This window comes from Lissotriton helveticus, chromosome 8 (genome assembly GCF_964261635.1).
Source record: "Lissotriton helveticus chromosome 8, aLisHel1.1, whole genome shotgun sequence".
Lineage (NCBI taxonomy): Eukaryota > Metazoa > Chordata > Amphibia > Caudata > Salamandridae > Lissotriton > Lissotriton helveticus.
The window spans coordinates 1,189,425,286-1,189,438,937 of NC_136069.1; the positions used below are offsets into that span (position 1 = coordinate 1,189,425,286).

At 43.7% G+C, this 13,652-nt stretch overlaps 1 protein-coding gene across 1 annotated transcript in view; it reads left to right on the forward strand.

Moving 5' to 3' along the window:
• The window catches only part of LOC144773228 (E3 SUMO-protein ligase RanBP2-like), a 559,200-nt gene that overhangs the window by 354,154 nt on the left and 191,394 nt on the right, over positions 1–13,652 (forward strand). The window contains exon 20 of the mRNA XM_078658126.1: positions 1,096–7,048. Within this exon, the coding sequence (XP_078514252.1) occupies positions 1,096–7,048 (5,953 nt within the window). The remainder of the gene's footprint in view (positions 1–1,095; positions 7,049–13,652) is intronic.

Here is a 13,652-nt window from a genome sequence, read left to right on the forward strand (position 1 = left end):
CGATGCCAAAAACCCCCTGTGATTCTGGGCAAATCACTTAATCTCCCCGTGCCTAAAATGAAAGTGTGTCCTCATGTAACGTAATTGGTGCTATGTAAAGCGCTCTGATAACTGATTCGGTTCGGTTCTAGTTCGCGCTATATAAAACTCTGCAAAAAAAAAAAAAAGTGGACAGCCTAAAGCAAAAGAAAGCCAGCAAAAGAAAGCAAGCGCCCGTGAGTTAAAAACCATGTAGTCAATGCTAAGCAATGGGCGAAATGCATTCGCAGGGAATTTTTCAGAATGCCCACAAGAAGTTGTTAGCAATGCAGACGGCTGCACTGTCTGATAGGCTTCGATCTAAAAATCAAAACTATACATCCCAGAATTCAACTTACTACAGTCTAAAATGTGAGGATTTGCATTAGGAGGAACACTTGTGCCACTTAATAGCTAAATTGCATTTTCTTTCTGTGCATACACATCATTGCAACAAAATGATACCCCTAAAACAAGCCAGACCTCTTGGCTTTGCCACTGCTTGTTTATACCTGCACTCACTAGGTAAGCATATATTTCATTTCATTTTAGTAAGAAGATTGCTTATGAAACTTACTGAAGTTGCACATTTAAGGATTCTGTGGAAAGGAATGACACTTTTCTCCATGTAGGACACTTGGTAATCATATCACAAAAACCATATCTTAAAGTAAAGGTAAACAGTTAAATAAATTATAACAGAATCGTTTTCAGACACCTTTTCCTCCTCAACCACCCATTCCTTCACCTGCTTCCACCTGGGGACACCTTTGTTTAATTTCCTTCCAGTGGAACGAGAGTAACATCTTTATTAAATGCAATCAATTTTTGCATTTAAAAAGTGCCATTCCTTTTACTGAGCTGGATTTGCTTTTCCAAACTTGCTTTAACAAGGCGATTAGGGGTTATTTTGCACATCTATACTGACAGCAATATTCACTTGTGAAAATAAATATCTTGTAAAAATAACTGATTATGAAAAGCTAAAGAAAGTAAACCATAGGCATGCTAACAAACTGTGTGTAAGGCTAGTCCAAGCTCGAACTGACTTTATTTTTCTTTTTTTCTTTTTTTTAGGCCCCTCTCTATGGAGGCAATCAGCTTGCATCTCAACCCCACATGTATGCATATCAACAACCGATTCCTACTCCGCCTGTCCAGAGTGCATCCTCTAAATTTCCTCGTGAAGCCTTTGGTGCGTCTGTACACTACGGTTCACCAGGCCCTGGACTTTTGTCTCCTCGTAGTGAAGATTATTATAGCTACAGTGCTCCAAAGACCACAGCCAATCCACCACTGCCCGAACCAGGATATTTTACAAAGCCTACATTATTATCTACAGGGTTAGATTCAAAGATTGAAGAGTTGGGAAAGGTGCACCTTACCCCACAGACTGATTCATTGAAAATACCACCCTTTATAAATACATCACAAGATACACCGTCAGCCTTCAAGTTCACATCTAATTTTCAGTCGAACGAAGGAGACTTCGCCTTTTCAACACCACAGTTCGTGCCACCCAACACAGCCTTTTCTGGCAGTGAAAGTCTTTTCAGTCTTTTGACTTCAGATACACTGTCTCTAGGTAGCCACACAGTCCAAAAAGCTTCTGTTGACAGTCAGGAATCCATGCAAAAAAATCTGTTTAATTTTGGGCAGAAACATTTTTCAGGCCCTTCTCTTAATGAAAACGGATCCCAAAACCTAGATAAGACATCTGCCGTTTTTGATAAGGGGTACCCCACATTTAATCTGAAGGACACCAAAAAGCTGGTGTTTGAAACTCAAACTGTAGATGCATCTAATGTAAGCCAGGAATCTGATGGTGGTGTTTTGGAAGCTTCTGACGACGACGGTCCACATTTTGAACCTGTTATTCCTCTTCCCGATAAGGTTGACGTTAAGACTGGTGAGGAGGAGGAAGAAGAACTGTTCTCCAACAGAGCAAAGCTTTTCCGCTTTGATACAGATTTGAAGGAATGGAAGGAAAGGGGTGTTGGGATTGTGAAATTTTTAAGACATAAAAAATCAGACAAAGTACGACTTTTAATGAGGCGTGAGCAAGTATTGAAAATTTGTGCCAATCACTATATCAGTCCAAATATGACACTGAAACTGAATGCGGGCTCTAATAAATCCTATGTCTGGCATGCATTGGATTATGCAGACGAAATGCCAAAGCCTGAGCAGTTCGCCATCCGATTCAAAACCCCAGGAGAAGCTCAACTGTTCAAGCAGAAATTTGAAGAGGTCCAAAAGCATTTGAAGGAATCCAGTACTGTGCGTTCACCACCACAGCAAAGTGCTGAAGCTTCCCATCAACCAGTAAACAAGGTCAAGGGTAATGACAAGTCCTCATCTGCTGGTGCCACTTTTGAAAAACAGTCTAGTGGGAAATTATATGAGTGGATCTGCAATGGCTGTATGGTGAGAAACCCTGCCAAAGCCCCAGTTTGTGTCAGTTGTCAGGCACCTCCTCCAAGCAAGACCAATAAAGTAATAATGGCGCCCGTTAAAGATACTAAAACAGGCCCTGCTGTTGCATCTGGTGTGGCTGCACTTCCAACATTCAGCTTTGGTATGATAGCTGTAGACCCTTCTAGTGGAACCGCATTTGGCGGGCAGTTTACCAAGAAACAGGGAGAGTGGGACTGTGATGTTTGTTTATTGAGGAATGCTGCCACCACCTCCATATGTGTTGCCTGCCAGAGTTCTCACCGACATGCGGGTGGTGAGGCTGTGACTACATTGACTGCTTCTAGTTCTGCTACTTTAGCTAATATGCAGCTACCACAATCATTCAGCTTTAGTAAAGAACCTTCTGCTCCTGTAATTGGGACCAGTAACCGTTCAAGAAAAAAGAAAGGCCCATGGGTTTGCCGGGCCTGCTCTGCATCCAATGAAGCAGGGGCTAAAATATGTGGATCCTGTGGGACAACCGTTACAACTGTTGTACCCGGATCTGATCTGCAAGTGTCTGTAAATACTGTTGGATTGGGTGACAATTCAAGTTCTCTGAAAAGTGACTTTGGAGCTCGCTTTTCCAGAAAGCAAGGACAGTGGGATTGCAGTGTGTGCATGGTGAGGAATGAAGCCTCTTCAGCCAGCTGTGCTTCTTGTCTCACCTGCAATCCGCAGGTGGCATCTGCCACTACAGTAGCACCTCCGCCTGTTTTCAGTTTCAAGTTTGGTACTAGCTCAGAAACAGGTGCTCTAAAACCTAGTGGCTTTGGGTCTGAGTCTTCTAAAAAAGAAGGGCAGTGGAAGTGCAAAACATGTTTGGTCAAAAATGATGCTTCCTTGGGAAACTGTGCTGCCTGCCAAACACCCAACCCATGTGCTAAAAGTGGCCCTTCCTCCATTCCACCTTCGTCTGCCTTATTTGGATTAAAGAGCAAGTTCTCTGAACTTACTGGTGTGACAGCTGGAACAGAATCGAAGTGTGCCTCTTCAGAAAGTAGCTTTGCAGTTAGTGAACATTTAGGTAAAAAGAAAGGCGAGTGGCATTGTTCTGTGTGTTTAGTGGTCAATAAAGAAGCAACTAAAATGTGTGCTGCATGCCAGACTCCATTTACAACAAGCACTGCACCGAGATCTTCTCAGATGGCACCTTCAAAAAAATCTGAATCGGGGGACACTTGTAGTTCTGGCAAAGTAGGCTTTGGAGCTCGTTTTTCCATAAAGGACGGTCAGTGGGACTGCAATATGTGTTTGGTGAGGAATGAAGCTTCTTCAGTGAGCTGTGTTTCTTGTCTCACCCCTAATCCACAGGCCACACCCACTACTACAGTGACAATACCACCTGCACCCAGCTTTAAGTTTGGTTCTAGCACAGGGTTAAGTAGTCTAAAGCCAAGTTCTTTTGGATCACAGTTCTCCAAAAGGGAAGGTCAGTGGGATTGCAGTGTGTGCCTGGTGAGAAATGAAGCCTTTTCAGTGAGCTGTGTTGCATGTTTCACCCCTAATCCACAGGCCACACCCACTACTACAGTGACAAAACCACCTGCACCTAGCTTCAAGTTTGGTTCTAGCACAGAGTCGAGCACTACAAAGCCAAGTAGCTTTTGTCAAACTCCTAATTCACAGGCCACGCTCAGTAACGCAGTGACCTTTCCACCTGATTCTAGCTACAAGTTTGGTTCTAGCACAGAGTCAAGTACTATAAAGCCAAGTAGCTTTGGGTCACAATTCTCCAAAAGAGATGGTCAGTGGGACTGCAATGTGTGCCTGGTGAGAAATGAAGCCTCTTCAGTGAGTTGTGCTTCTTGTCTCACCCCTAATCCTCAGGCCACACCCAACAATGCAGTGACATTTCCACCTGCTTCTAGCTTCAAATTTGGTTCTAGCACAGAGTCGGGTACTATAAAGCCCAGTAGCTTTGGGTCACAGTTCTCTAAAAAGGAAGGTCAGTGGGACTGTAATGTGTGCCTAGTGAGAAATGAAGCATCTTCATTGAGATGTGTTTCATGTCTCGCCATTGATCCCAAGGCTACGCCCTCTTCCACTACCGTGACATTTCCATCTGCTCCCAGCTTTACGTTTGGTTCTAGCACAGAGTCTAGTACCTTAAAATTAACTGGCTTTGGGTCACAGTTTTCTAAAACTGAAGGGCAGTGGGATTGCAATGTTTGTTTGGTCAGAAATAAACCTTCTGTAACAAATTGTGCTGCGTGCCAAGCCCCTAACCCGTCATCAGCCTTGACCTTTGGTTTAAAGAATGTAATCTTTGAAACTAAAGCTGTGCAGTCAGAAACTTTATCAAATAGTGCTTTTCCAGGAAGCAATTTTCAGTTTGGACTCTCTGAACAGGAGAAAATACCATCTTCTATATTGCAGACGCCTTCATTTAATAGTAAATCTGACCCTGTAAAAAAAGGCTTTGCTTTTTCAGTGCCATCTGGTGGATTTAAGTTCGGAATCCATGATCCTCCCAAAAATGACCAACATAACGATCAGTCGAAGGAACTTACTGCAACTGTCCAAAAGGTTCCTGGAATTGAAGTAAATCAGAAACCCTCAGAAAGTGCAACTCTTACGTCCCTTGCTGGAAGTATCAAACCTAAGGACATTGACTTTGGGCAGAAAATCACCACCTTTACTGATCTTGCAACTTCATCAGATAGCCAAATTCAGAAAAACGTCTTAAATTTCAAAGGTATTTCACAGATGAACACTCCGGTAGGTAGTGAGATCAACACCACTTCTGAGCAAGAGAAAAGTGATGAGCTATATCAAACTGAGGACCGTGACGATATCCATTTTGAACCTGTGGTGCAGTTGCCTGAAAAGGTTGAGCTTGTAACTGGAGAAGAGGGTGAGAAAGAACTTTATTCAGAAAGGGTGAAACTGTTCAGGTTTGATGCAGACACAAGCCAGTGGAAAGAACGTGGGGTGGGGAGCTTGAAGATCCTCAGAAATGAAAGGACAGGTGCTCTTAGACTGCTCATGCGGCGTGATCAGGTGCTGAAGGTGTGTGCAAATCATTGGATTACAACCTCCATAAAGCTAAAACCACTATCTGGCTCTGACCGAGCCTGGATGTGGTTGGCCAGTGATTTCTCTGATGGCGATGTCAAGCTGGAGCAGCTGGCAGCCAAATTTAAAAATTCAGACCAGGCTCAAGATTTCAAATTTAAGTTTGAAGAGAGTCAGAAGCTGCTGTTAGATCAGCCTGTGCAGACCCCTGGCAGCCCTTCTAAACAGGACAGCTCTAAACAAGTTAACAAACAAGGAAAACCTGCTATATGTGACTTTATTACAGAACAACGAGGAAAGCATCATGAAAAAGACACCAAAAAATCTACCACAGTGATTGTTAGTCCTTCAATAGAGGTTAAGCCAGTGTCTGAGTGTTCTAAATCTAGAAATGACAATTTTGGGGGAAAAACATCGCACATTAGCTTGGGTAATGAGGTTTCTCTTTCGCCTGCTTCTGATAGTGTTAAGAAAAGCCTCTTTTCTTTTGGTGATGCAGCGGCAGGTTTTAATTTTAGCTTTCAACCCGTCCTGAGCCCATCTAAGTCTCCAAACAAACTGAATCACAGTAGGGTGTCTGTGGGCACAGATGAGGAGTCCGATACTACTCAGGAAGAGGATCGAGATGGGCCATACTTTGAGCCAGTTGTACCATTACCTGATTTAGTTGAGGTCTCGAGTGGAGAGGAAAACGAGCAAGTGCTGTTTAGAAATAGAGCAAAACTCTACAGATTTGATAAAGAAGCCAATCAGTGGAAAGAACGAGGCATTGGAGATATGAAAATATTGCAAAATTCTGATACCAAAGCTGTTCGTGTACTCATGAGAAGGGACCAAGTGCTTAAACTCTGCGCCAATCATAGGATTACATCAGACATGAATTTAAAACCCATGACTGGGATGGACAGAGCTTGGATATGGACTGCGCATGACTTTGCAGAAGGTGAGGGAAAGACTGAACTATTTGCGGTCCGTTTTAAACTTCAGGATGTAGCAGACTCGTTTTATCAGGCTTTTAGTGCGGCAAAACAAGCCCAAGAGGATGGGACCTTGCTCTCCCCATTGCCTTTAAATGACAGTCCCCTAAAAGCAACTCTGTGTGGCAAACAGGCAGTGGCGGTGCTGGAAGAAACAACCAGAGAGCGAACTGATGTGAATCAAGAAGATAGCACAACTGCAGTATCTCCAGTGAAATCTGAAGCCCTTGACAGTTCTGAAAAGCAAATAAAAAACTTTATTTCTCCACCTAAGCTTGTATTTGGTTCGGATTCTGTAAAAAACATTTTTAGTTCTGAGAAAACAAAGTCATTTGCTTTTGGAAGTACCACACCTGCAGGGTCTCTATTTGGCTTCAGTTTTAATCCTTTGCCGAGTGGAGGTGAGAAAAATTCTTCAGTTACTCACAATATAACCGCAAAAAGGTTGGACTTCTCTAAAGGAGTTGAATCCAGCAAGTTTTCAACCATCAGTCACACGAATACACATATAAATCCTTTGAAGTCCTCAACACTGGAAGCTTCCTCAGAAAAAGAAACATTGCAGATGCTCAAAAAAGGTAAGCGAAATGTATTGTTCATTGTAAAGGCCACGCTTTCTTTGCAGTGTAGCCGCATACCAATCATGTGGAAACGTCTTGCCAGGCCTCAGACTCTCTACAGTAGATGTTCTAAATTAGACCGTATGAGCTGCTACAGACCATGATTTAACTGTACCTTCACAATTCCCCACCTACATTGCATTTATAATAGTGCTAATAATCAATTTTCAGTGTTCGCCTTAACAAAAAAGTCATTTTAAAGCACAGTGAGCATGTAACTATGAGAATGAGAAAAAAAAGGAAAAGTACGTTTCAATTTGTATTCTGGCAGTCACCAGAATACTGCTGTGATGTGAGGAGCAAGAAAATAAACACACATTGCACAGGTACCCTGCATTTGTGGAAACAAATGTGCATTTTTGCAGCATTTTATCTGTTCTAGATTTCCATGATTTTCTGCGCTTGTAAAATAACGGCTGGATCAATAGGAATTTTAGTATGTTTTTGGAAAAATCTGTCTGAAGATCTTTTGTAAAGATATGAACCCTATAATTACTGGGTAAACACCACTCCCAGTTTCTAACATATTTGAACTGGAGATCAAGTGTGTGGTTTAGCTTTGTCTCTGCAATTTGCGGCTAAGGAATGCAAGTGTTAGCTGTGAAACCCGAAGACTGGCACTGTAGGTGTACTGTCAAGGTTTTCTCTTGGATACCATTCAAGTACCATGCTCCTTTTAGAGTGGTGTCAATCAGTGATGAGGGATGTGTTCACATTTTCTGTCAGTTCTTATGAAAATCATTTGTCATTATCTTTTAGTGAAATAAGAAACCCAATTCAAAAGGAAATCTAAAAAATGTCTTTCTAAATTTAAAGGCAAGTAATTTTACAGTCGAAACACTACCTGTTGTCTCACTCCTATTCTGCTTCCCAGTAATTGTCACCAACATTGGCACATTTTTCTTTAAGGGAAAAGGCAGTATTAGCATTCAATTACTAACAAGTTAGGAAGCTAAGCCTTGGCACATTTGTTTCCTTGGTTCATATATATTTACTCCTCTTGAAGCAAATCACCAAGCCTCATTCTTTACCTTTCTTCTCACTCCACCCACCTCCTTCTACTCCTCTCCTTCTTTTATCAAAGTGAATGGATATCCACTACTTTAACCCTGTCTTTTTGTCCTCCTTCAGTCCACCCCCTTCTGTTAATAACTACTTTTCTTTTATTAACCCCTGCTTATAACTGCCCATGCCACATCCCTTAATCATTGACTTCTCTTATTGTCGACAATCTATTCAGCCTCAGACTTATCCTTATCTGCCTTACTGGTTTTTGACTGTTCCTACATGGTTTTCTGTAAATAGATATTCATGTCTATAGTTGTTCTCTGTGCAGCACATTGATATCTTCTATGGTAGTTACTCTTTATATAAATGGGTGATGAACGGGCCGACGACATGGAGGACCCCCATTGAAATCGGTCGGATCTCCCCTGCAACACTCGGAACCCTGTAAAGGGCTGCCTCAGTCCTCGCCCCTTCTGAGGCTCCACCGGCATAAACCGGTATTGACTGACCACATGGTCTCAGGATCTAATGCTCGTTCCCTCTACTCCTGACGCCCTGCTACTCTGCGGCCTTCTTGTTTGTGCCCTGGAGTAGTAATCTTCTCTGCTAGTGCCCTGCATATCTGCGGACCTCCTGGTTTGTGCCCCGGAGCAGTTATCCTCACTGCTAGAGCCACTCCAGCAGCCTCCCTAAGTTCTCCCCTCACCCTAACAATCCCCCTCTCTCTCCAATATGGCAGGGCCTTCCCAGAATAAAAACAGAGGGCAACTTCTACACCGTCGTTTATCCTCCTAACCTCTCCAAGACCGCTGCTAAAACCTTCAAACACTCCATTCTGAAAAGACACCCTGATCTCTGACCTGCGCTATAGCGCTGACAAGGACACAGTCATTGATTACCTCATCTTCTACTCCAGAAAAAAATCCTTATGGCCCGCAACCATTTTGAACCTCCTTAACATACACAAATCCAGGAACATTCCGTACGGCACCAAACTCACGATTGCGCCCTCCTTAAATTTGCGAGCTGACCGTACCATCACCTTATACAAAACAAGATCGTCCTGATCCAAGTGCCACACGAAGACCTCAACAAATTTGCGCACCTTTTCACCACCCTCAAGAAAACCGTGCATAACCTTTATCCCTCCACGCTCCCCCAGCACATGCTTTCGTCACCCAACACCCTCCTTCGCTCCGATGAACACAGCCAAAAGGGCATGGGTAAAAGCCCCCGTTAAGCCCCACCAAAGATCCAAACACTCCCCCTTGCCCCCCCCCCCCTTCACCCTTTCCTATTGTGCAGACTAGACCAACTCAACCCATGCCATTCCACACTCTAAACAGCTCTATAGGCAGTGTCACCCATATATCTGCTAGGGAATTACCCTCCACTCCCACACAACCTCTGCCACCTCGCAAGGAGGCCATGCCGCCGCCCCCTTTCTCCAACCTGCGCTCCTCCCCCATACCCATAGTGACTAATATGCTAGACACCAGCTGGGCAGCGAACGCCCGCCCCAATGATCCGTCGACCAGTATGCCAAACGTGCCTAACCCCTCCTCTCAGGATCTGACACAGGATGGTCTGACACAGGACGGTCTGGCCCCACAAAGACCTCAACAAATTCGCTGACCTTTTCAAAAAACACGTGCACCTCATGGAAATTAGTACAGCCAAGGTTTCCCCCAATTCTAATGTCATTTTTCTCTGTGACTTCGATCTGCACTGGAATGACCTCAAAGACCCTCAGGTCAACGACATCAAAGACTTCCTGGCCGTCCAAGCCCTTACCCAAATCTGCACACTCCCAACACACACGAAAGGCGCCACTCTAGATTGGATCATTGCTAAGGAATCAGCTGTCAAGCTTATCTCTATAGAACCATGCGACTGGTCTGATCACCACGCTATTACCTGGCACCCATAAGACCAGTCTACCACAATCTGTCAATCCAAAACGTTGGATTAAAGACACAAAGAGCCTAGATTTCGTGAAACTGGCTGCATGCTGCGAGATTGACCCCCCCCCCCCAAATATCTCAATAGTCAACAACCTCACAGAACACTATACCTTAACTATGTCCAACATATTTTAGAACAAAATAAATGGCAGCAAGGGAAATAATTACAGCCGCACTTACTCCTTAATCACTTTAAGTATCAGCATTGAAATTGGAAGTAAACCGTTCCCGCCTCTGTAGGTCTACTGCCACAAGACCTAAACAAAATTTGGAATGACTAGCAAAGAGAGGCACACATTAAACAGCATATAATATGCAGACAAATGACGATATTTCTTTGAAGACTTGATGTCCAACATACTTGATGATCTTGCCCCTCTAAAGCTAAAAAGAACCCAGATCAAAGACGGAGACCCCTGGTTCAACGGATCCCTCAACAATGAAAGGAGAACCCTCCGGCAGACAGAAACTGGAGACAGCACCCCTCAGCCTCCCACTTAAAACTTCAACGTCAGACCAGAAAGGCCTATAATAGGAACATCCTCAATTCAAAAATATAATTCTTCAGACCAGAACTGGACAATAGCAAGAACAAACCCCGCAAGCTCTTTGAAATGGTCAAACACCAATCTAATAAACTGGCTAAAACCTCCAAAGAAGCCCCAAAATCTCTAATAACATGCGAGGAACTGACAAAATGACTGCCTAGGAAACAAACTTAGATCCGCTACCTACTCCCAACCACCTCCGGACCTGCCTCATCTTTCTGTGCTGCCTCCCCAGACATCACCAAAAAACCAAGCGCACTGTTCCAACTTTAAAGTATATGACAACCATTCTGCCTCTGAAATTCTATCCTCCTTAAACCCAACAACCACTTTAATGACCCACTCCCCTCCAACTGTTTGGCCGCTGCCTCCCAATCTATTATTCCTATTTGAACTGCAATAACCAACGCCTCCCATCTACTGGGGATCGATACCTGACTCTCTAAAAGCTGGTCAAGTCACCAGTCTCCAGGCAACTTTAGACCTATATCCAATATCCCACACCTTGCGAAAGTTCTGGAGAAATGTGTACAACTTCAACTGAGCCAACACATCACCAACTTCTGCCTACTAGACGATTTCCAATCTGGGTTCAGGCCTGGGCACAGCACTGAAACCACCATTCTTCATATTGTGGATGATGCTCTCCAAGTGCTTGACCAAGGCAAAACCTGTCTCCTAATCCTTTTAGATCTATTCTCAGCTTTTGATAGATCAGCCACGAGAAACTTCTCGAACGTCTCGAACTCAGGATGGGACTGGATGGCTCTTTGCTCGAATGGTTTAGATCCTTCCTCCAGAACCGCTCCCAGAGATTCTTAATCAATTGTAACCTAGCTGCTCCCTCTCAGATTACGGTCGCAGTCCCTCAGGATCTACCCTTTCCCCTACCCTCTTCACTCTTTACCTCGAACCGCTAGCAGAAGTACTAGGCATCGCCCACATGTATGCCGATGACACCCAGATCTGTATCAAAATCTCTTCTCCGGAGGAGAACTTTTCCCTGAATTAGGCTGTGAAGTAGACTGTCCAATGGCTCACCTCCAACCAGCTCAAACTAAATGCACACAATACAGAATTCCTTCTAACCTCCCCACCCAAACCCAACCCTGACATTCGGAAATGGACTAAGTCAATCACAGCCCTAAACTGCCCACCGACCATTGGGGACTCTGTCAAATTCCTTGGAATAATCCTGGATAGCAGCTTGAAAATGCGTGACCACATCAACTCGATGGCCAAAACTGCCAGGTTTCACCTGAGCTTTCTAAGAAAACTAAAACCTTTCATTGACCCACCCTACCTAAAAATGGCAGTCCAGGCACTAGTTATCTCCAGACTCTAATATGGATGCTCTACCCTTTCTAGCCTACCCAAGATCTCCCTGGCCCCCCTAAAAACCTGCCTCAACGCCACCGCCAGACTCCTAAAAGGTTCTAAAAAATTCAACCCCATCTGAAAGCTCTGAACTGGATTCCTCTTGAAGCCAGAATCCAACTTAAACTGGCATGTATCACCCACAAGGCTCTATACACGAAATTCCCTGCATTTCTCGCCCAGAAACTCGTGGTGTCTGGAGGAGCCAGAAACTCCCGGTCCTCCAGAGACCTCTTGCTTCAGCCTCCGCGCTTTAGAAAGGAAAAAAACCTATAATCGTGCGCTGGGGCCGCACCAAGAATCTGGAACTCATTCCCGCCCGCCATTAGAAGAATTCCGTCTCTGGCACGTTTTAAAAAGGAAGCCAAAACTTTCCTAATGGGCAAATTCCTCTCCTAATTCTTGCATTGCACTCACCTTCGGCAACCTTGTTTTTATTCGATTACTGCTACACCTTGGACTGACCGGATGCTTTCCATCCGGCACCTCATGGCAATCCACCCTTATATTCGTGGACCTTCATTCTTGTAAAATGTTTGTACTTGTTTTTATCCTAAATGTTCCACCCCCCCTACCTAAGTCTTATTTATATACAACCTTTTAACACTGTAAAGCGCTAACGGTTCAATTCCGCGCTCTATAAAACACAAATAAATAAAAGAATGAACCCTCAACATTTTATCAGCCATTATTGCTCTATGTACAGATGATTGCACATTGCCCATACCAATAAAAGACTGAGCTCCAACCAACCTACAATTCAGCAGGTTCAACTAAAGCTATCTCCGAATACAACAATATTTTCATCCAGCGGTGGCAGAGATCCTTCATATTTAGAACCCATCATCAAACTTTAGTTCTTGGGAACATTAGCTTTAAAGGATTTAATATCTAAATTCGCAATCACATAGCAAAGTAATAGCCTTCTCTACAATTACTAATCCCAGTACTTGTTGATGTGGGGAAACTGCAACCTTGCAGGCTCTGTATGGTGCCCTGCAGAGCCTTGATAGAGGTGACACCTGTCTAATGGTTCTGCTGGACCTTTCAGTGGTCTTTGATATTGTTCATCACATGATCCTGGACCTCAGAGATAGGCAAATCAATTCTGATCTTCCTAAGCATAAAGTCCCATTCATTCAGATAAAGCACAGTGGTCTCACCAAGTATCTCAAGGATTATATGTGTCTCCCACATTTAATAAAAAAAATCTCCTTTGTAACACTGATATCAGGAGATTGAGGATGACCATCAATTTTTTTTAAAACATTTTTGTTAAACCGTTTTTATTGCAGCTCCAAATATTCATTACATCAAGTAGGATAAGTTCCGTTACAGCGGAAGCCTCGTCCCCCTTAGTCGAGCTTCTGGGTGGTATACACAGCCATACTGCCCACATCCCTGAGGCCGGGCGGCGATACTCAACCACATGAGGATGACCATCAATGAGGATGAAATCCAGCTATACCATAAGTTAGTATCGTTGGACCACATGAACGTGCTAAAGTCTTTCTGAGAAAACTAGAAAATTAATCTGACTAAAGCCAAACCGAATGTTAATGCTTCACATACAAGCAGCCTCCCACACCATGCAGTGTGAAAATGCGGCTTAAAAAACAAACATTTATTTGGATGTTAGACCAGGCCTTGTACTGTTTGCCAGAT